Source organism: Melanaphis sacchari, unplaced genomic scaffold (genome assembly GCF_002803265.2).
Source record: "Melanaphis sacchari strain LSU unplaced genomic scaffold, SCAv2.0 Contig37_pilon_pilon, whole genome shotgun sequence".
Lineage (NCBI taxonomy): Eukaryota > Metazoa > Arthropoda > Insecta > Hemiptera > Aphididae > Melanaphis > Melanaphis sacchari.
This window is the reverse complement of record NW_020271239.1, coordinates 1,126,611-1,151,525: the sequence shown is the minus strand read 5'-3', so window position 1 is coordinate 1,151,525 and position 24,915 is coordinate 1,126,611. Positions and strand designations below refer to the sequence as shown.

Here is a 24,915-nt window from a genome sequence, read left to right as displayed (position 1 = left end):
AATACAAAAATGTTTATAAATTTCCAACTACAAAATAATTACAAATTTTTTCAATATTTATTAATTTTGTCAAAATTCTAATTAATAAAAATATATTGTGACCATGTATTTTTGATATTTTTTAACTGAGAAATTATCAACTTATGAGAAACTTTGTATTAATTTTTCAAGCATACTTACCAAGCAAATAATTTTTAATCGACATGTATTTCATAAAAAGAAAATTAAAAAAAATATATCCTAATTCTATAAAGAGCTCAAAATAATTTAAAAATTTTATTGTACATAGAATATGATAAAACAAAAATGCTATGAAAAATCCAAGTATCTACAACTATTCGTTTTCGAATAACGTAAACAAAATAAAAATCGATTTCGTGAAAAAATGGATTTGAATAAAAATTCTTAAACTCCTTAATTTTTTATTTATTTTTCTCAACTATAAAAATAAATACTGGGAATTTTTAAGTAAAAACTAGATTCATTTTATTTTCTTTATTTTTGAAAATTGAAGCATTTTATCGACAATTTATTGTATACTTATACTAAAAAAAAAAACACACACACACATCATAATAAAATCAATACATTCATCGTTCCTCTAAGAATCTAAAATAAAATGCATTATGTTTATTACAGTATTTAGAGTATGCATAATACTGTATATTTATGTATTAAACATATTCCTTCCCTAGAATTAATTAATAAACCTCTTAACCTTGTGTTAATTAAGAACAAAAAATGTAATAAAATTTTAAAAGATGTAAATAAGTATTTATTCTTATTATGTTTCTTTATATTAAAAATATTCTAAACTTTCTTCAGTCTTGAGCCTCATCTAATGCCTGCTTTGCTATATCGAAGCAGTACCAGTATTTAAATGCTTAGTTATATTAATTTTGTAATAGATATCTATTGCTAACAATTATTTTCTTGAGTGCAAATAATTAATTTTATAGTGAATATATTTTTAATTTGTATTTTCCAATAAATATATTATTGTATAATCCAAACTTAAATTAAGTTTCATAACAAATAAAACTATTATATTTTTATTTGTCTAATTGTTTTTTTAAGTCACATGACAATGCATTAAATATTTTTATTAAAAAAAAAAAAAATCATAAATGATAGAGTATTCAAAGTTTTTATGGGATAATATATTATATTATTAATAATACTTATTTTATGAATGTTAAATACAATCATTATTCATTTTATTGAAACATCTATATAATTAATATCTTAATGTCTCTAAGTATAGTTTACACGATTCCTCGACATTCTTTAGTCTTTAAAATGCAAAGATAATTTTGAACTAGGTATTATTAAAATATTTTATATAATTTATGTGTATTTATTCTATCATAATTTATGACGCAGACAACTGACTTAAACATTTTTAATAAAACACCTATTCAATTCATACTTACTACACAACCAAATATTTTTTAACTCACGAATATACTTGACATTTATTTAAATTGGGTAAATTACTAAATCAACTATTAATATTAATAGTAATGCTATAAGATAATTTAAAAAATTTTTTTCTCAAGGTTTGGAAAATTTTTACCCAGATTACTTTATCTTGAAGTTTTGGATACTTTTAGTAATAATAGAATATAAGACTTAAAACTTTAAAATAATATGACATACCTACAATTATTAATTTATAATTTCATAGATATTATTTGAAAATTTCATACATTTATTGTTTTTTATTATTTTTCTTCATTTTTATCACTTTTTTATCACTTTTTCCGTTATTTATCGTTAAGGTTTTTTTTTAATAAAGATTTCAACACAAACAGATTCCATTTCGTTTTTTTTTTTATAATCACGTATATGAATAATTTAAATAAATTAATATTTTATTATTACGTAATGTCTCAGTAATTTTTATTTTATCTATTATGAATTATATAAAATAGAAGAAAACATAAATTAATTAATTAGAGCTAGGATATGCGATAAAAAATTGTAAAATATTAGTTTACATTATTATATACTGTTATATGTTGCTATAAATTTTCAAATATGAACGACCTACGATTGGAAAAAATAGATTTGTATTGACTATAACTCCTTTTCACATCACACAATATTATTGGAACATATTTAAAAGACGCGATTTGTCCCTGAGTTAAAGTAATATTAACATTTTTTTCCATTTTATATTCACCATTTTAATGTTACGAATTTTTAAAAATGTTTTGTATCCCTTATTTTTCTTAAGTAACAAGTCCATTTTAGTTATACCAACTATGCTACTCTCTCATTACATTTAAATAGTTTATTTTCACGCTTAAAACAACTTTTAAGCTTTCATCAAGATATAGTATACTTTTTTCTAAGTTAGTAATTGCTTCGATGAGAAAATAAAAATTACTTTTTAAGTAAGCTAAATAATTCTTTTAGTTTTTAATTTATTCGTTTTCTAAATGTGATATTACAGATTTTATTGAAACAAAATTATTTAAATGGTGTTTTACTGAATTTAACCATGTTCCCCATTTAGTTATAAATGGTTGGGGTGGTAAAGGCAAATCCGAGAATAATTCACGTAGTTTGATAATTCAGCTGGGAGCTTTTAAAAATACTTTTTTAACCGTCCCTATTAATTTATCAACAGCAAAATATTCGTTTCATAAACATTCGCTAATTCTATGAACCCCGTGGGATAAACATATTAAATCAATTAAATTAGGGAGTAATATAGTCAGAGAATCGACAGATTTAACCACACATGACGTTGCGTCAGAAACAAAAAAATTAACTTTTTCGTACTTCAGTCCTGATGGCCATAACAGGTACATTATTAAGTATTTTACTAATAGTTTGGAAATTGAATTTTTATAATTCTTCACATATTAATAGATATAGCTTAGAATTATTTTCTTTGTGGAGATAACCAACTATGACGTTAAATATATTAGCCGTCAACATTTGTAGTCTTGTCTATTAAAACTCAAATTGGCCCGTAACAAATTTGAATATGATATATATAATAATATTTTCATAAGCTATATAAACATAATTTTTGCGAAGTTTAGATGGTTAAGGAACACACCTACTATAGTATATTTTTCTAAAAAGTTCTTAAATGATTGATAATTTAACTTTCATAAAGGTATATCAGATTCTAACATTGCTTGATATAAATCTAAAAAAAAATGTGATTGTTTATATTGGTTATGTAATATATTTTTAATGAATGAATATGTAGATTTAGATTTTAAATTAGTATTTTTTTAAATATTTGCTTGTATTTAAACGTTGTACTATCTGAAAACGTTTTGTTACTGGCACAGCTTGATCAAAAATAATATAATATAATATTTTGCCATTTTTTTTTTAAAAAACTTCGCTGAAAATTCTTCAATGAATTAACGCAACTTGGCACATTTACTTTGAACTTTTGGCATTTTATAAAAACGGTGCTGTTATTAAAATCACTCAAGTTATTAATTATAAATGTTCGTATCTTTACGTAACACACGTCGTACTAATGAAATGAAATACTTCAGTAATGTCTCATAATATACATTGTTAAAATAAAATGTAAGTAATTCTATTAGTCGTCCAACCACGATAAGATTAGATATTATATGTACAACAATACGACACAAAACGCAATAATATTATAGACGTTCATTAAATAAATATCATTTAAAATTAACAAAATTCTTAAAAATCTATATACATGCAATTAATTATATGCATTATGTTAACATAATGCAAAAGTATGCAAAAAACAATGATTCTATTTTGGTCGCAATTAATAATTACGTACGGCACGGTTTACCTATTTATACACAATCACTTAATAAAGGTACACAACAGTATTTGTCTCAACGTAAAATGTTACATATTAAGCTTCGTAATTATATGTATATATTTGCGTAAATCCCCCGACAATTGACCCTATAGTCGTAATTTCGGTGCAATACTAGTTAGGATTGTCAATAGTCAGTCGTTGAATACATAGAGTCTATAAATGACTGTAGGTAAAAAATGCTTAAGTAGAAAAATGTATCATATATCATCACTTAATATAGTCGGAGAGTATATGTAGTTTTATCACTAAATAATAAATGTACTTTTTTTTTTGTTTTGTTTTATATCGTCAACATATGAACGATTTATAGGTACACATTTTATTCGTTAAAAAAAAAGTTAAAATATTGAACTATATAATAATAAACTTACTTTGGTGTAATAGATTCCAGAAGATTTTCATCGAGACAGTCAACACATTGAATAATTTTTTCAGGGTCTGCAGGAATGGGATATAAATGTTCTTCAACATCTTGTCGGTTGCAATTACAATATGCAGTGGAAACGTGTACAAAGGCCTAAAACATTTATTATGTACATAAAATATAATATAATAGGTATTATGCGAGTATGTGTGAGAGAAAGAGAAACACGTGCATATAAAAAGTAAATCATAGATAGTTTATTTAAATCTAAAAGTTTGGACATAAATATATGTACCTAAGAATAAATTTAAATGGTTTCGATGTTTTTAAGTATTTCTTGATGAATTATTTATTATACGATTTAGTTAAAAATGTATAACTATTTAAATTTTTAATTTAATTACTTATGTAAATCGAATTTTAATTTTTTTTTTTTTTTGTTATTTTATAATTTATATTTACAAGGTGATCACAAGTCTATAAACTCATTATTTCAAAACGTTAAGACTTTTTTAAAAATATTATTTTTTGCATAATCTGATGTTATAGCGAATAAGTTATGAGTTTCCATAATAATGAGCAGGGCTTGGAATTTTTAATAAATGCATATTTTTTGAGTAAGTTATAAAAGATTGAAAGTAAAATACAAATTTGTACCACACTTTTCTAACGTAGTATAAGAAATTTTATTTTATTTATTTATGCATATTTAGATTTTTAAGTGCTATTTATTGTAATATTTTTATATAATAATATAAAAAAAAAAAAAAATGAAGGAAAAATGAAGGAAATAAATAATACAAGATACAACTCCAATAAAGTATACAAATATGCGAATGAATATATGTATTTTGATTTTAAAATAGTAGATACGTTATCGGTTATTATAACTGATCACATTGAACAATTTATCTAGAGTCAAATAAAATATCCTACTACTATATTCTATAAAAAAAATATATAAAATTCATAAAATTAAAAATTAAATAAAAATTTTTTTGACAATTTTATTTTGTATACTTATCAATTTCTGGTGTTTAAAACACTAAAAATTTATTTTTTTTTGGTGATATAACTTTGAAGCCCCGATATAAACATAGATTTAATGGATTACTTCGTACATTGTAAAGAAATTTGTGAAATTTATTTAAATTAATATTTATAATTTTAAAATTTTAAACAAAAAATACTCATATTTTTATAACATATTATGGTTAAATTGTATTATAATAATTAATAATTATGTACTACAACATATAACGTTTAATATAATGACAGAGTTACCGCTACACCTTAAAAGTACAATATTTCCCAATTCATAAAGTGTGTTACTTTTGTCAAATCCATTTGGATAGATGTTGTTTATAATTTATAAAATTGGCAAATTATGGCGCTTTTTATGTCAATATGAGCACATAATTAATAATAAAATACACATTAATCGTTTTGTGCCTTCATTGGGCAATAAGTAAGTTAAAAATTCATAAACTATCTGATTCACATGCACGTTTATAACGTGACACAAACAGGCACAAATAATAATTTTTTAATAGTTTTATCTATTTAATACAAGCTATACATAAAATATTTTACCTGGCGGTTTTATCATTGTTCTTATATATTTTAACGAACTATTTTTTTTTTTTTTTTTTTTTAACACACAAGTATATTTTCAATTAAGTACCTACTAAAAGTTTTAATGTTTAAAAATATATTTCTTTAAACACAATCTAAAGTTTATTAAAGAAACGTCAATTCATTTCCGACTTTTTGTAATAAATCATTTATATTCTCTACAACTGCCACAACTATTTAAAGACTGAAAGACTGTCTACACTATACATCCATTAGCTAATAGTATTTGTATACATACAATTTCAATTTAAACATATTTTATGTACGTTATTACTAAATTAATTTGTTTTTAAATAAATTTTTTAATTTATAAACATCGCCTTCTCTGGATTAATGTTAAACTTAAAATATAGTCTGTCGAGAGAACTTTAACCTATCAATATTAAAAAAATATATATATATTTTAATATCGAAATATTCCCAAAGTGCATACTACATTTACTCTAACTAATGAAGAAAATATTGATAAGTGATAATAGTAAAAAAGAAAAGTATTTTTTGTTATATAAGTCGTAGAGAGTATATTAATCAAAGAAGAATATGAAAATTTAGAATAATAATCATACTTTAATCTAACAATACATTTTTTCATAGGAAAATTAATTGTAATATTATATTTTAAGTATTTAACATTTGAAGTGTAGGTATAACACTAGAATGGGTGAATCCCGATTTTTTCTCATAATACTTAGTTCATTAAAATGTAACCATTTCTTTCCATCATGTTTACTGATAAATTCGTACGTAAACATGATTTCATCCCAAAGTAAATTAATTTCACCCTATCGCGATATTTATAAATTTATTGGAATTTTACTGCAAATGCAAGCTGATACTAATGCTGAAATTAATATATCAGTTAAAACAAAGGAAAGAAAGAATGTAAAAATAAAATACATTCAGCAAAAAATGAATAAAAATATGGGTAGTGAATTATTATTGTTATTATTATTATTATTATTATTATATTTTAGTTTGTGAAATCTGTATTGTATAGATACGCGCGCTATATATATAAATATTTTTTTTTTTTTTTTTTAATTTTAATATAGCTATAATAACTGTAAAATAAAAATAGATGATGACTTGAAATGATATTATGAAACTATTTCAAAAATAAACAAACTTAATTTTTACATCAATATCGAAAACAATTAGTGCATCTCGTGTGACGCTAGTTACACTGAGAAGGAATTGGGGCTAACCGTAACTTTAAATGGGAAGGAATTTAACTCCAAAACCTATGTACCTTGTATCCAAGCCTTTATGGTGAAGGAATCCAGTAATGCTGCTAGAATAGCTTATCCCACAAATCTATTATTTTAATAAATAACTCAAATGATAATTATCGCATATTTTTAAAATTATTTTATTTTTAAATTATTAATTTGTTATGAAATAAAAGTAAGTAGCTATAATATTTTTCATACTGTTATAATTTATGTTTTATTTTTATTTGACATTTTTTTTTTTTTTGAGTCAGTTATTTAATTAATGATGGTTAAAATGCTTTAGTTGATATTAATCATTAGAGCATAGTTAGCTAGCCCAGCTAATAACAATTTACAAAGTGACTAAAATGATAGAATCTACTATCCTAAAATTGAATTACACTGGTTTTTAAATAAATTATTTAGCTATTATTTAGTTAATGGAAAATAGCAAAAAAGGTCAATTTTGTATTGACTCCGACGGCTATTGATTCCGTCGACTATAGTTTATAATATCTACCTATTTACTTTGTTAGCTATTATTTCTAACATCTCTATATTGCTTTTTATATTTACATCTTCCTCATACAGTAAATAATAATAGCTATGATTATAATTTTATTTTATCATGTATTGCCAATAAATCTATATATTTTTCAGTTGGTATTATTACAGTAGCTATAATACCTTTAATTTTATCTAACTCTAAGTATAACGTTCTTCTTCCGTAATTTTTTTTTATTTCACATATTTTACAGAGAGTGATTCACCAAGTATACTCAATACAATTTTTTAATTTAACAATAAATTTATTGAAATTCTGATATTTGAAAATTTTATGTATACTTAAATCATATTTTCTAATCTGTGAGATTTTTTTTTACTACTTAAGAATTATCCTGTGGAGATTGCAACTTTTAGTTTTTAAATGAAAATTCGTCCTTTCTACTATAAATTATTTAAAGGATATTTTTTTTAAAAACGTTGATATCATCAGAATCAAAATTAGAACTAGTAGTTTTTTAATTATTTAACTTTTTGTACTAAGGATAATAAGTTCATGATAATAGATTTTAGTATATTTAAAAATTCTAAACATCAGAATTTCAATAACTTTATAATTAATTAAAAAAATTGTGGTAAATATACTTGATAAATCCCCTTGTACACAGATCATATAGACTTGAGCAATATGAGTATAAAAAGAAAATCCAAGTCATCTAACGAGGAAATTAAGTTATGACAAAAAAAGAGAATAAAAAAAAGTATTATGAAAAACGTAGGACAACAATATTGGGGGTTGATGAGCGAAGAAAACAGGAAGCAAAGTTCTCTAGTGATACGTATACATATTTAAAATAATAAACTTTAAAAAAAAAAAAAGTTGTATTGATTTGTTTATTTTATTCGTATTACCTGATTGCAATATCATGTAAATCATTTTAATTTACAAACACTTTTTTTAAATAAATCAAACATAATAAATAGGGCTCGGAAGTTGATGCATTTTTTTTTTTTTTTTTTTTGGAACTTAATTAGACGATGCTCATCTAGCCACAAATGTGTTACATATATTTTACACAAGTTATATACGGGTTAGGTAAAGCTAATAATTCGATAGAATAAGGCAATTGCTATTTATCATTTACTTTTGACGATATAAAATAGGTATGCTTTAATAGTACAATGTAATAATTTTGAGTAATTTTTATTATTATTACTATTTTAAAAAAAAAATATATATATATTTACTAGTTTTAAACAAATATTTATAATTTTTGGGTCATTTTTTGTAATTTTTTAGTTATATTTGCATATATATTTTCAAGTCATTTTTAATGTTCTTAAGGTCATCAACTTCAAGCCCTAATAATAAGTATTTATATGAATAAATAAATTTAACACAACTAAAACGAAATTTACTATAAATTAATTGTTTTAATATCAAAGTCAGTATCTAATACGAATATAAAAATTGCAATTTTTATAATTTTAAGTATGAACACTAGTCAACAAAATCAATAGTCGTCGATTCGATGTGTTACCTATATGCATAAAGTAATAGTTCATTATTAAACAAACAGTAGCCGAAAAAATGAAAATCATTAAGTTTATCTATGTTAGTAAATACTGAAATAAATTATTAAAATATAAGTCTAAAAAAGAAGTTTTGCTATCTAGAGGACATTTTATTTAGGTTTTTATCATTTGACAATAAAATATTATTTTACGTAGGTACTTCTATTTCAAAATGATTAATTTGGTAAAATATGATTACATTTTTTATAAAACTATCTTTGTGCAATACACCTTCTCATTTGTATAATTTTTTGAATTAAAGAATCGATTTTTAGTAAATTTGTTACAAAATAAGATTTATAAAACTGTCGTGAATCATATCATTAACTGTATTTTATTTTTCAGGATAACATTGTTATTAATTCATGTTTATATCAAATTATATTTACCGTAATACGTTATAACTAAATAATGTAAAATCTCTAAATTTTAATTAAATATTAATACTTGTATTTTGTACTTGCTGAACTGTATACGTTTTATAATTAACAAAAATGAAAATAATTTCCAAGTTAGTATTTTGTTTTCTAGAAAATTGAAATAATTATTGAAACAAATTTACACAGGACCCATTAAAATATTCACTTGCATATTTCATACCAACCTCAAGTTTAGCCTATCTTAAAAAATACCTTAAATAACAGTAAACAATCCATAAATTAATACTGAAATATTTCAAAGATAAAAATTATATTTCTTCGTATTCGAAACGTCAAAAATAACTATAGGTATACCAATCTTGTTCAACTTTGTTTTGTAGTTTACATAAGCTATTTTAAATTAGGCAAATACCTTGCAGAAAGTGATAATTTTTATAAGATTTATTCGAAATAATCAATAATTTTAGAAAACAGTAGCTTATTATTTTTAATCGATTTCTTTTAAAGTGAGGTAAATACAATTTTATTACATTTTTAATAACCTTTTCATTAATTAGAGTAATGATTAATAATTGTTATATTTTTAATTTTAACCAATACACAAAATACAAACAAAAACCAATACTAATTAAATAACCGTTGGCTATTAAGTTCTATTAACGGTCCGTTATCTTATATTAACTTAACTAGTTCTTAGGATAATTAGAAACTATGCAACACTTACCTCTAATTTTGTCATACGATAGCTCAGCTCAACCAATCGTTTAGTACCTAACAAATTCATGGCAACTGAAAGTTTAAGCGCTTCGTCGAACTTAACGGTGGCTGCCGAGTGGAACACAATAGATACGTTATTAATTAACGTATTTTGATCCAATGAACTGATGCCGAGTTCGTATTTAGTGACATCACCATTAATCGGCACTAATTTTTTTAGGGATTCGGGTTGATTTTTTCTCACCCAATCAAATATCTAAAAGTATTTGAAAAAAAAAATAAACGAAAAATTAAAGTACCAAAAAATTGTAATTGCAATATATAAATATTACGACGAATACACAAAGTACTATAAAAAATCGAATACCTATCTATGCATAGGTTTGTTTTCAGATTGTTTTTTTAGTTAATTTTCAGCCAAGCTAAAAATACTGTGTAACTACGAATTGATTTTACTGTATAATAAATTTAATATCGAAAAACCATTATTTTCCATTTAATAATAATATTATTATACAGGCACAAAATACCAATATTATAGCTTTTATTTTATGTATATTTACTTTTTCATTTTTATTTGGTAATCAGAAAACACGAAATAAAATAATGTAAAACGATTTCAAAGTTATACAATATTCTAATCTACATTATTAAAGTGAATAAGACTGAACACAGGCCAAATATTAAACGTGAATGTAAACTAAACATTAGTTAAGAAAATAATTTATTAAATATATTATATGTAGTAAGACCATAATCGGAATAAAAATATCAACGAGTGCTGCCAAACACTGAGTGTTATTTTCAAATTTAGCACGCGTTTTGGATGAACTATGATAACTATATATTATATTATATAGATCGTAATATATTATTTTTATCATTCCTCAATCACACGAAAGGTATAAAAGATGATCTCGGTTATTTTTAAAAATGTTAAAGATACACATGCGGCATGCTACATTGCAATTATAATTTAACTATGCAAAGATGAAAATTATTTAAACATCGAACGATATAAACCGAAATAGTTAATGAAAGAATCAAAATCACGATAAGAAAAAAAGCATTTCGATAAATATAACACACAATTATTATTACTGTAATTATTGATATTATCATTTACCGCAGCGTTGAGTAGCTGATCCAGCCTAGACTTGATGTCGTGGCCTTGTTTGGGCCTGATTAATAGGTATATACATGCAATGTTCGGACACGAGTGCAGCAACTTTTCCACCAACACCTTGCCCATGAACCCTGTGCCACCAGTGATGAGTACATGACGACCGCGAAAGAAGTCCGATATCGGGCTGGACGTGCTGGCCATTTCGATATTTTCCGTCACACAACTGAAAAATAAAAACGAAACGAAATTCAAACATAATCGTGTACTTATTATAATTAGCGTATCAGTATGACTCCGAACCAACAAATAATACAAAAAGAGCTGCAGTAAGCCGATGATTATAATATACAAAACGAGCGAAGCAAGGTAAATACGTTGTTTTCTGAGACGATAAAAGAGTGAGTGAGAAACGAAAAGAGCGATAGACGGTAAAAATCCTTTTTACGTCCTTTTAACTGTGACATTATATGCGTGACGTACACGTGGCGCGTACGAGAACTTACACCGTCCCTCCGGATCGTATGATACGAGGCAACCACCACCTATATAGGTACTTATCGTCGACGATGACGAAATCCTGACGGTAAGTCCGGCGTGTTCTCGGATAGCCATAGAACGCATCCCGGAAGTTGGGACCGTCTCAGAGGTGAATCGGAGAGGTATATTAAAATAATATGTAAGGGTGGGAAGTTCACGAGTTATAAATTTGGCGGAAAAAATACACGTACACTGCGATGAGTGATGACCAAACGTGCATATAATATAAATAAATAATATATTTATCATTAGATAACAATAATACGTAATAATAATTATTATTAATATTTACTGTTAACGATATCGTCGCCGGTTGTCGTTGTGGTTAATATAATAATTTATTATTATACAAACAGCAACGGGTGGCCCTCTCGTGAGTGGTGCGACGCTAAAACAATAATATTAAACACGAGCGCGGACGGATACGACGGATGCGAGACTGCCGCAACGTACCTCTGTGTACGACTTGTGAACCGACCAACGCGCCGACGGACGGTTAGACGAGAGCCGACGGCAGGACAACACGATGCGACGGCGGCAGCGGTGGCGGCGACGACTACGACACTCCACGAGCAGTACACGACGTGACGGTGTGTGTGTGTGTGTGTGTGTGTGTGCGTTTGTGTGCGCGCGCGCGTGTGCGTGTAGATACTCGATGCGCGCCGTATGGTGTAGCAGCGACCGTACAGCTGAGACCCGCCGAGAGAGCGTCAGCCGTCGACGTCGCATACTGCGGCCAAAGTGCGCGTGCGTGTCGCGCCTCGTGTCGGTGTGTGTCGGCGCGCTCGTATGTGTGTGTGCGCGTACGCACTCACGACCCCATCCCGGCGGCAATGGTAATTCGATAAAGGGGCGGGCGCGCTCGCCATCCCGCGTTCCGCGGGGCGCGAGCGGTGGCGGTAGCGGAACGGAAAAAAAAACCTAGGAGCTACCGTGCCTTCCCCTCTCGCCCGAGTAACGTCGCGTCATCCCACGCCGAGGTGGCGTTGGCAGTGTCTTCCCCTATCGCGCCAGCCAGTCGGCACCTCCCCTCATTCTGGGCTGCATCGAGCGGCAGCGGTGTACGGCTGTGATGTGTAGTCGTCTCGGCTGGAGGAGCGGCCCGACGTCGGGGCGGATATGGGTGTGGGTGTGGTAGTAGCGTCGCGACGTGTCGATAAATCTGTGGGTGGCAGGATAAAAGTATATGAGTGTGTGTGTGTGTGTGTGTGTGTGTGTGTGTGTGTGTGTGTGTGCCCTGAGACTGCGAATAAACATCTACCACCACACCGGTTAACCTGTACAGTGTTGTTTTCGCGTATACCGCGACGCCCGCCTCCCCGACCCCTCAATATGTATAGGAAGGTGTAGGTAAGTGTAGGGGAATCGCGGAAAACCCGAGCCTGCCGCCGCTGTCTGGTTTTGAAAAACATCCACTCGGCGTCGATGACCTATAAATACGTTGTTATTATTATTTACATAATAATTATGCGTCTGAGCGTGTCCCGCGAGTTGTTAGCGCTTATTACAACCGCGTATGCCTTTATTCCCACTCCGGGGGAGGGGGTGGGTTAAACATCGGTTACGAGTTTTGTCCGAACGGTTTTTTTCTAATCGCGATTTTCCAAAGGGATGAGACAGAAGTTATTTTTTTTTCTGCCGGAACGCGGTTCGAGAGTAAAAGAGTACTGCGACTTTGTAAACGCGACGGTACGAAAAATCGACCCCGTCCCGGTACCCGCGGACTGCAGTGCGTCCGAATGCCTCCGAAAGTCATCCCTCTACCCACAGTTCTCACATGTATATATATATATATATATATATGCGCTTCGCCAATCGACTATGATATTAGTTACTGTAATTACTTTGTATTACGCTACCATTGTTTGTACCTTTTACAGTGTACTTGAGTATATTTATAAGGAATTTAACATCGACGTTTCTTTACGTAAATCAAAGGTCAATCAGATAAATTAATATAAACCGTTGTAAAATATTTAACAATTATTCACTGGAGCAGGGTTTAAACCATACCAACTGGCAACTCATATGATAATCCATCACACGCAATCGTGGTTAATCTATAAACATAGTTCCCTCATTGTTAAAAACCCAATGAGATCCAAATGAGCGAAGGTTTACAAGAAGTGCTAGTAAACACCAAGGAAAGAGAGATTGACGAAGAGAAGATAATGTTATTTTTAATCGAAAAATAATGTAATCAACTAATATGCAATTTAAGTTCTGATTTAAATATTTCATTCTATTGTTATTGAATAGGTACCTAATCAAATAATCAAAATAGAATAATCGTTTCAATGAAGATCGCAATAAAATTATATTATATTTGTATATAACTCTTAGAAATACGACACTGTCCGAAATGTTTAGAGTACCTATACATGTATATTGTATATGTTAGCGACAATGTGTATAATACTGGTATTTTATGAAATGTCTAGAAACTCTGTATAATACCAACTACAGTCGGCAATCTATATAATTGCTTAAATCACTTAAACATTATATTATGAAATGCCAAACAATGTATAGGTAATGTATTAAATCCATGTTATCAGTATTAATATTTGACAATGTACCTTCATCTGGATCTGCACAAGGCTTTATTAAATATTCATGTTCAACAGGATGTCAAAATAACCGATGTGAGTGTTTAAAAAATAAAATTCGTTGCAATTCAAAATATCATCCTAATTTACAATGTTGTAATAAATAAATTTAACTTCTTTTTATTAACCTTAACATATTAAATATATTTATTTATTTTTTTTTTTTTGTAATAATAGGATACTTCTAATAATATTTATTCTGTCTTAACGAAATTTGAAATAAATTTAAAAAAGTGTATAGTATTTTTTCCTTATAAGTTATAAGTACCAATATTTTGTATAGATTTTTATATTTTCTAGATTCTAGATTTTAGAATAATATGGTAGTAAATAGTAATAATAATTAATGATTGTGTACTACCAATACAATTTATAAATTAATTTTTTTGTTTCATTTTTATACATTATATTTTGTTATATTAAATTGGTATTTTGTAATAAATATCGTTTTGTGTGTACTTATAAAATTAATTGTCTTTGTTTTGATAAAAGGAAATTGATTTTTTTTGGATTTTTCCTAATGATTTCTTTATTCTATAGATTACTAATTTGTTGTATGTCATTTAATTAAATTCCTAATTATTATATAAAATATTTAGAAAATGTATGTTAAAAAAATATACTCTTTTTTAATAATCATCAGGTATTATATAGAATTTCCAAGGCATTTTATATATTAAATATATTATACATGTTGCCGCTAATATAACACTATATTATACTTGTACATATATAATATATTATATATTAAAAATAAGTTTTTTTTAACATAACAGTTCTTTAAGTTCTGCGTTATTCATTCAAGTATAAGAACAAAGTATTCAAACAATTATTTAATATTACTTATATTACTTAGATTAATTATTAGTTATGCTATTTTTAAAAAGGAACATTTTAGTATTTTACTTTAAATTTAATACGAAATTAATTTTACGTACTATAGTATATATTATTACACTATATGGATATTACTTAACAATTATATAATTGTGCTGTGACTTGTGAGTACACCAATGCAGTTAATATTATTATTTTCAGACAGGAATGAATAAGAACTTAACTGTGCTTTTATTAATTTTTTCCATTAATGCAATTCCACAACTAAGTATCAATCCATGAGCCTCTGTAGGTCTTAATTAAAGTTTGTTATTAATAATTAATAGTCAATATTATTGTTAATAATAACTATAGACCTAATAATAATAACTTACAACTAAACAAATGTCAAATTAAATTAAATTTGTTAACTAACAAAAATATGTTGGTATGTATTTTATATTTAAATTTCATAGTTGCGGAATAGTTATTCTTATCTTCTATAATAGGCAATACGAGACTATGAGTGGAATTCAACGTTAAATTATTCACTACCTATCATACCTGCACAATATACTAATCAATATAATATTATCTATATTATAGTTATTTTTAAGTATTATCAATAAATACCTTGTACAGTTCAAAATACGAACATATTTTTAATTTTAAGACACTTATTTTAAACCATATTTTTGATTAATTTTAATGCTGTAATGAAAAGTTTCTTCTTGTATTATTCGTATTTTGTCATCTAAATAATATAATGTTTCTAATTACGTACTTAATATTATATTATTATTTAAACATTTTTTTATACATAAACATATAAAGTTAAACACGATATAAAAATGTAAATAAATATATCAGGTTTATATTAAGTAATACTAAAATTCTACGGTAGGATGTATAATATTGTTAATTAGGTTCAATAACAAAATATATTATAATATAAAATTAAAACAATGATGCTAAAAAAAAAATGCAAAATTCATGCTTTTTTATTTATACATATACATAGGTAATTTTATGAAAAACAATATTTCCATAAAAAAAAAAAAAAATACTAAAAAAATCAATCTTTAGATTTTTTATTTCAGTAATCTACTTAATTTAACGTTTTAAAAATATTGGTGCAAATAAAAACGGTTTGATCGAGCAATAACCTCACCCGGCTTACTAGGTTCTGACATAACAATTGGTTTTTAATCTGTGACCTACTTGAAGTGGTTTAGCATAAAACAAAATCAAGGAATGTATTCTATGTAAGCTGTCTGAACAAGCTTAGCGGTTACTTGTGGCCAACAAAAGAATTGTTTTTACTTTGAAATCAACTTGTAAATTGTTTTACATGACAGTCAATGCATGTTTTCGATTTAAGCTGTCTGAGGGAACGTGGCGATCAAGTTACCCCATCCGTTATCTACTATCTAGGACATGTAGATTCCAACAAAGCGAAAAACACAATTGGTTTTTACCAAAAAACCTACGAGGTAGTTTTGCATAATATGTCAAGCACTGGAAGTTTTCGAATGATACATTTGCTAAATGAGCATAGTAAAATATATATCCTTAGTATTTTTCACAAAAATATGAAAATACGGTATTTTGCATGAATTTTTGCATACAACCAATAGGTAATAATTTATATACAAATAATACATAAACAATTTTCTGCAACTTAAAAAACAATTTTTGACACCATTATTTTTAAAACATTAAAATATGGTTATATAGAGGTCATTGGTCATATGACCTCGTAGCCATTCAGAAACTCATGTTATTAGAAACTTTGATTAACTCATAGTGCGTGATGGGCCACAGTGATATATTTTCTGATGGTCATCAGTAAGTTTATCACTCATTACTTCATTAGTCTTACAACATTGGTCTCTAAAGTTCGATTTACAATAATTCTCAATTGAACTTGTTTTGACGTTTCTATCCCCGATGTATATATTTAAAATTTATAAATATTATTGTTGTACAATGCGACGAAATTCCGACAATTTAAATCTTGAAAGGACCTCTACCACCTCCGACCCAACGAAACAGTGAAGCACTTCACTAATTATCCGATAAATGTATCCCCCATAACTCACAATAGGTATGTTATCAGGAATAATGATCATCTATATAATACTTCACAGATTCCTTATAAAAATAACAATAATTTAGTGCTTTGTACACATCTATAAAGTTTAATATGAATATTAATGGTTTCAATGTTTCGAAATAAAAATATATAGGCCAGTTTAGTTTTTGTGCATGTATACTTACTAAGTGTATACCTAATAAAATGTACTTTAATTTTTCATTGGCTAAAAACTGTATACTATAAAAGTAAAAACTAATAAAAAAAAATTAAAAAAAGCTTTATATTCTTTAATATAGTAGCACCCTTTGATTTATGTATAAAAAATGTTTTTTTTTTTATGCTTATTATAATTGAATAATCGGCATTTATGTTTTACAGCAAATAATTCGATTTAATATAACCAACAATTTAAAAAAAAAAAAAACAATACATTTCTTGTTGGTCAAATAGATTGAAATTATTCAATTGGGTTTTATAAACTAATGACCCAATTTTTAAAATATAAATAAATATGCCAAATCAATCAAATTTTAAGTAAAATGCCTTAAATGTCCACATCATTGAAATGAGCTGACAACATGACTAGAGCAATTTTACAACAGTCATAACACTAAAATATAATTTAATTAATTAATTGTTTTAAGTATTGAATGATTTTAAAAAACATTTTAAACAAAAACATTGGCGGATTAATTAATATTAATCTTTTGACTTTTTAATTGGATACACAGAACACTGCAATCATTATGTACTGTAATTAATTTTAATTTTTAAACGTACTTCCGACCTTGTTATTACACAATATTAAATAATTTAGATAGGTTTCTTTAATTAATTGAAAAAAAATATAATACTTCTGAACTTAATGAAAATATTATTTTTTACTAATATTCCATTTTTTTTTTTTAATTTACTCACATGATTATAAATTGGACGATTCTAAATATTATTTAACAAGTTTCAAAATATTGTTCAACTTCATTTTAATATGCAAATATATGTACAGACAGATATTTATTCTAATGTAAAAGGTTGTAAATATATCTGATAATCCCAGATTGTCCCTAAGATGAGGAATTTACATTGTATTAAATTTTAAAGCAATTGTATATACTTTAGAAAAAATTCTCTCAGTAAAGATGGGAAAAGGAATGCACTTTTATTTCACCATTTTATTGATTGTAACTTAGACATTAAATTATTTAAAAGAAACATAGAATTTATAATTTCACTGTAGTCTGTAAGAAAACATCAAGCAATTTAAAAAAATTCTGTTGAGAGGAAATGTGAAATTTATTCCTTTTAAACATAAGCTATTACAATTCTTTTGTATTTTGTTTAAATAACAACCTAAGATACTTCTAACGTTTTTCATTTTTATCTAAGTATTTTATAATTATAACAAAAAAAAAAAAAAATGAAATGTTATAAAATCTTTTAAAATACCTATTCATATGTGCCCACACGTACTATGAATCTTTTCATTTTCTTTGTTTTTAAAGAGTAAATTTTTAGTTTCAACAATTTAATTTTAATATACCTACCTACTCGTATTATCAATAATAATAATCCAATATAATTATATAATCCATGATATTTTATTCAATATGAATAAAAGATATACATATTAATAAATTATCAATAGACACTTTTAAAATTATAACAATTTTTTATAAGCCTTAAAAGATTTATACTGATTAAATATAATTTATTATTAATACATTAAAACTAATTAATAAATTAGTAGATGCATCCGCAATAACAGTATAAAATCAATAATTTCAATATTTCATTACCTTCCAGCGTTTTAGACCTAAAAATAATGTATTAAATTATACATAGGTATCTTTGAAATTTATATTAACTAAATTAATTCAATATGTACATATCTAATATACTATATGCTCTTTAATGTAATCTCACCCGAAATATCTGTGTAGTTGTTACTTGTCATATATATATATTTACTTTTGTGTAATAATTCATAGAATTCTATATTTAGTATTCACAAAGGTTAACATTGACTAAATATATGATAGAGATATTATAATAAAGTATGGTTACAAACTACAAAACCATCTAAAAAAGCGTGGAGTATAAATTGGGCTAAGAAATATAGAATAGAATATTATATGTAGATCGCACAAACCACAAAAAACTTATTAAAAAAATAATTTTACACGCATCTTACTGAAATGTAATGTATAAGATTATGTATACCAAGAATATTTCTCTCTGACGTAATTACGATACAAAACAAAAAAATTTTTTTTTTTAAATTATTTAACCCTTCTATTACTGTATTAAAGTATGACTTTATACTTGCCTGATCTACATTTAATCAAATTTGTTGTAATACTTTAATTGGAGATTTTACATTCTATGTTTTATAAATAAGAAAAAACATATAAATTGTCCAACGATCCTGGTGGCCACCCCCTCCTAAAAAAAATAATTGCGTATTTAACAATCCTGATTTACATTTATAATTTGAAAAGTTAAATTTTAAATGGTTTTGAAATTTGATTTTTGATGAAATTTAATACGAAAAAACGATCAAATACATTTTATCGAACACTAATACCTTCTAGTTCTTACAATTTACCCGACACGATTATTGAATTAATATCCGGGAAAAAATATTTTACATGGATATATCGATTCTACTAAAACATACAGTTTCAAAATATATTATTTATATCGTATAATATACAGACTACACCACGTCCATACAAACTATTTACTAACAATGTGTACCTATTGATTACAGCATGTCTGATTTATGATAAAATAATAATTTATTAAAGAATAATTAAGATCATTAATTTTAACTATATTATAATGTTATTAAATACTAATAATCAATATTCGATTAACTAATATTTATTATGCATTTACCAATATGCGTGATATATATTATTATATAGTTAATATTATATTGTTTATTATTAAAACGTAAGACAAATTAGTATAATAGTTTGATGCAACGAGGAATTATGATGATACGTAATATTTATAAGAGGTGTGGTGATACAAAGAAAAAATGTATTCATTGTCAATATATAATACGTAAAAGTAAGTATAATATACATAGTGTAACATAATTATTTCAAATTGATGTTTAACTTCAACCACAAATTCGTTGTTATTCAAGAAATTTATCAATACTTTAAATAAAATATATATATAATAATAAAAAATAAAATATAATATATAAAAATAATATAATAAAATAATTATGTATGATACTGTAATGTTCGTTGGAGATTTTTTTTATTTATAAAAAATAATATTAATAATATTGTATAATAGCAAAACGTTTCAAATTTATATAATTAATATTTCTCAAATAACAACTAAAAATTTGAATATTAAATTTTGTCAAATTATGAACTTCTATCTAATTAAAAAATGTAAATTAAACTTAATTATGGATAAATAATATAATACATAAAACTGCTTCTCAACACTTTATTAAAATTCATCTATGTAAACTACAATACAAGGATTTGAATGACTAAAATTGCATTAAAAAGTTACTCTATTAAAAGTATTTATGATACAGTCATTAGTGAGCAAACCAACCTTAGATTTAAAAAGACCGGTGATATCATTATTGTATGCTGCAAGACTAGTCAGATAAAAAAATAACTTCGCGTCATTAAACAATACAAACTTAAAAACATTAAAAAGTCAAAAGCTCTACCCAAATACAACAAATAATAAAAAGAAAAACGTACTTAATGAATCAATTTGTTTTATTCTTAATTTACTTGTATTACGTACATAGTGAAGCCATAAAAGTCACCTTTCTCAAGTGCTATTACTCGACCTAGGGTGGGTAATTATCTTGAAATCGAATATAAATGACATGAAAGCATTGAAATTTTGCCTAAAATGGGTATTAAAATAAGTTCACTCAACCATATAACTAAAGCAATTATAACCACTTATAAAATGATTAAATTGTAAGAATTTATTTAAAATCTAGGTAATTAACTAATTATTCTTATAAAATAACTTGATTATATATGATTTACCATAAATATGCAGTTTAGTTTGTTATACAAAATATATCTAAGAAAATTAACTTAGTTAATCATTATAATTAATTAAGAAATATACTGAAAAATTAAACAATGGTGTTTTGAATTTAAAAGTTTTTAAAATAATAAATAATTAATACATGTTTAAACACAGGTCGATTCCAATTACTTGATATCAACTTTGAATACATTAACATTACCTAGAATAATAATTTTAACATTTATAAAAAATATAAAATTAAGAATCTCAATATTTGATTTTTAATATATATATATATATATTTACCACGGAAATTGAACTAAATTATGATGAGGATTTTTCATTTGTTAGAAAACATTATTTTAAAAAAGATTGTTATTTTTTAACAGATAAATATTCTCAAACGACAATAAATTGTATTATTTTTTTTGATATTTACAAAGTAAAACCGATCAAATTTTAAAATAATCAGATCCTTTCAGAACATTGCACTTACGATGAAATAGTTCATAATTATTTAATTAATCAAAACACTTTACATGAAAATATTTTACTATAAATAACACATAAGTTGTATTTACTTATCGTTGTTATATAAGATATAAAAAAGTAATCACGATATTTTTTATTATTCTTATGTTACAAGATGAAATAAGATTTATCTAGTATATGATTCAAGTAATAGATTAAAAATGTATACAGCGCTTTGTTTTAGTTTACCTGTACATAATTATTTCTATTGTTTTTATTTAAATCAAAATTATAATAATTATTTTTTTTTTGTTATTATTAAAATTGTATTCATAAAAGCGAAAACCATAATCAAACCATAAATAGTTATGGTTTTGCATTTTTCTTTCACTATACGTAGACTGTAGGTAATTATAGTATTATGAAATCAAATAAAAAAAAATTAAATTATATACCTATGGAATAAAACTATAACCATATGTACAAAATGAATCAATAACGATAATAACAGATAGGTTCCTAATTATACCTATTTTGATGATAAAGCAATAAACGAACTTGTGAACTAATGGAGGTGAATTAAACCCGAAACTCGATATTAACAAGTACTAATTGAGTACTAATACTAATTGTATTGCATGTCAAATATACTTATATACAAATGTAATGCGAAAGTCAAGGTGTATGGTATTACGAGCATAATAAAATATATTAACTAATAAGAATAATTATTAAATACATTTTCAGATTTATTAACACATTTTGATGCATTAAATTTCTAAAATATTTTTATTTTATTTTTTTAAATCTTGTATTAAATATAATATTATCAGATTTCACGACCGTATAATATAGTCATTTCAAATTAGAACACACGCAATTGGGTTTCACCCTTAACGTTTTTGTTTTTAAAACCGTCCCAGTAATTTTAACAAACTACATAAGCTATAACTACTATTTAAATACTCATGAAAATGGATGTTTTTACTGTATGGAATATACCTAAGCATTAACTTTTATTTCGATTGAAATTGCATACATAATTTTCATAAAAAAAAAGTTTAATACGCGTTAATAACGATATTAATTATTGGGTACAATGATACGGTTTAAGTTGTGATCACCCGTTTAAAACAAATAAATTCGTTAATATTTATCAAAGACAGTTCTTACCTGACGATCTCTGGCATAAATTTATATCGAAATGAACACGACGACTGTGGTAGGTATATATATATATATATATATACGCCACCGATTAGGAAGTGTCGTTGTTACGCGTTCTCGTCGACGTCATGTCGATGAAATGGTTTGAAATTCGACTCGAAGCACGGATCGGAATGCACTAGGTATGACGGTGAGGCACGTGACTGCAGTTATACGGTCAAACGACGGCAGCGAATGTAAGTTTTCACTACGGGCGAATATACCTATATATTATAATGTAGACCAACGTGCAGCAATCTAACTCGTAAGTATACGACGGGCCTGTATAATAATATACATACCATATATACTCGTATGACAATAGTGATATAATATCGGAAGTCACTCGGCGTGCGGTTCGTTTTAAGGGGTTGCTCTGACGGAGGCGTACGACGGCGGAGGGGTGGTGTACGTGTAGTCGGGACTTGAGTTCGAGCAGCTCGCGTCCCACGAAAGAAATAACAATTGATAATAATATGATGTATTATAATATGCACGGGCTGCAGCAGCGGACTAATGCGGAGACGACAGCGACAACCGCCGATCGGCGAGACGGCGGCGAATGGTGTGTAAAAATCGCAATAACCGCCGCGTAGCCACTGCGAAAACCCTCGTCGGCTGCTAAACCCGCGCTCGCGATTTCGTCATAATATTATAACAATATTATACATGACTGTATTGCAGTATCGCAGTATATAGTTTAATAACGAAATAGACGACCCCTCTTCCCTCTATACCCCGCCATCACCGTACTCGACACCGCAACCGCCACCACCACCACCATCATTTGTCGTGAATAGGTCGCCGTGTCTGTCTAGGCACATTATTGGATTATTATTATTATTATTATTATCATTATTACTACTATATATACATACACGCATTTGTGTGTGCGTGAACCAAATACACCGAGGAATGTGTAGGCCTCACGCGATTATAAATGTTTGCATAAACATTATTTTGTCAGAAAAAAATAACAATAATAATAATAATAATAATATGATGATGATGATGATGATGATGATATATGGTGTCGTCGCGTTCCGGACAATCGCTGAAATACGAACGCGACAGAGACAACGCTACCGCTGCAGTTCCAGCGCGACTGGCGCTCACAAAAAGCGCGCGCGGTATTTTTAGATCATGTAAAGAGAGGTACCTATATAATATTATTTTTAAATTGATGTAGAATCATTTGTGTGTGTTTTCTTTTTTTTTATGTGCGCATGTATTTACTCAAATACCTAGTCAAATGATGGATTAAATATTTAGTATGATAATATTCTATTCTATTTTATTAGCTATCGATTGGACTACAAAATTAAGATCAAGACGAAATAAGCAATAATTACTAAATCTCTTAGGTACCTAGCGAATATTTAAAAATATATATACCAACAACATTAAAATTGAATTAGAAAAATAATATTTTGTTTGTATTATTTCACAGATTTTTGAGAAACGAAATTATTACGAGAATACATAATATTAAAATTTAAATATGTACGTTATCACGAATTATGTATATATTTTTTTATAAGACCTTTATTTTAAATATTCTTATGGCACTAATAGCCTTAACCTGGCTTTAATTATTGTAAAATTCGTATAATATACTAAGGAATCTAACATTTACAAGTTATACATACATACCTAATACACAAAATTGTTAAGACTATTTTTAATTTTTTTTTCAACCAGCACGTATTTTACACTTTCCAGTGATCAATTTTTATTACTTTAAAACTATAGTTCCTTTTGAAATACACGTTAACTTGCAAAAAAGTAGTCATTTGAAT

The 24,915-nt window shown here is 26.4% G+C and overlaps 1 protein-coding gene across 2 annotated transcripts in view; it reads right to left on the bottom strand.

Annotated features, from left to right (window-relative positions):
• LOC112597112 (putative fatty acyl-CoA reductase CG5065) overlaps window positions 1-23,697 on the bottom strand; it is a 49,029-nt gene extending 25,332 nt beyond the window's left edge. The window contains exons 1-4 of one of the 2 annotated variants that reach the window (XM_025343038.1): window positions 23,084-23,697; window positions 11,354-11,576; window positions 10,235-10,483; window positions 4,213-4,358 (exon numbers count right to left, since the gene is read on the bottom strand). In XM_025343038.1, the coding sequence (XP_025198823.1) occupies window positions 4,213-4,358; window positions 10,235-10,483; window positions 11,354-11,576; window positions 23,084-23,100 (635 nt within the window). In that variant the 5' untranslated portion in view covers window positions 23,101-23,697. Of the gene's footprint in view, window positions 1-4,212; window positions 4,359-10,234; window positions 10,484-11,353; window positions 11,577-12,182; window positions 12,573-23,083 lie in introns of those variants that run through there. The other variant, XM_025343039.1, reaches the window with a different exon arrangement.
• Between the last annotated feature and the right edge of the window lie 1,218 nt (window positions 23,698-24,915).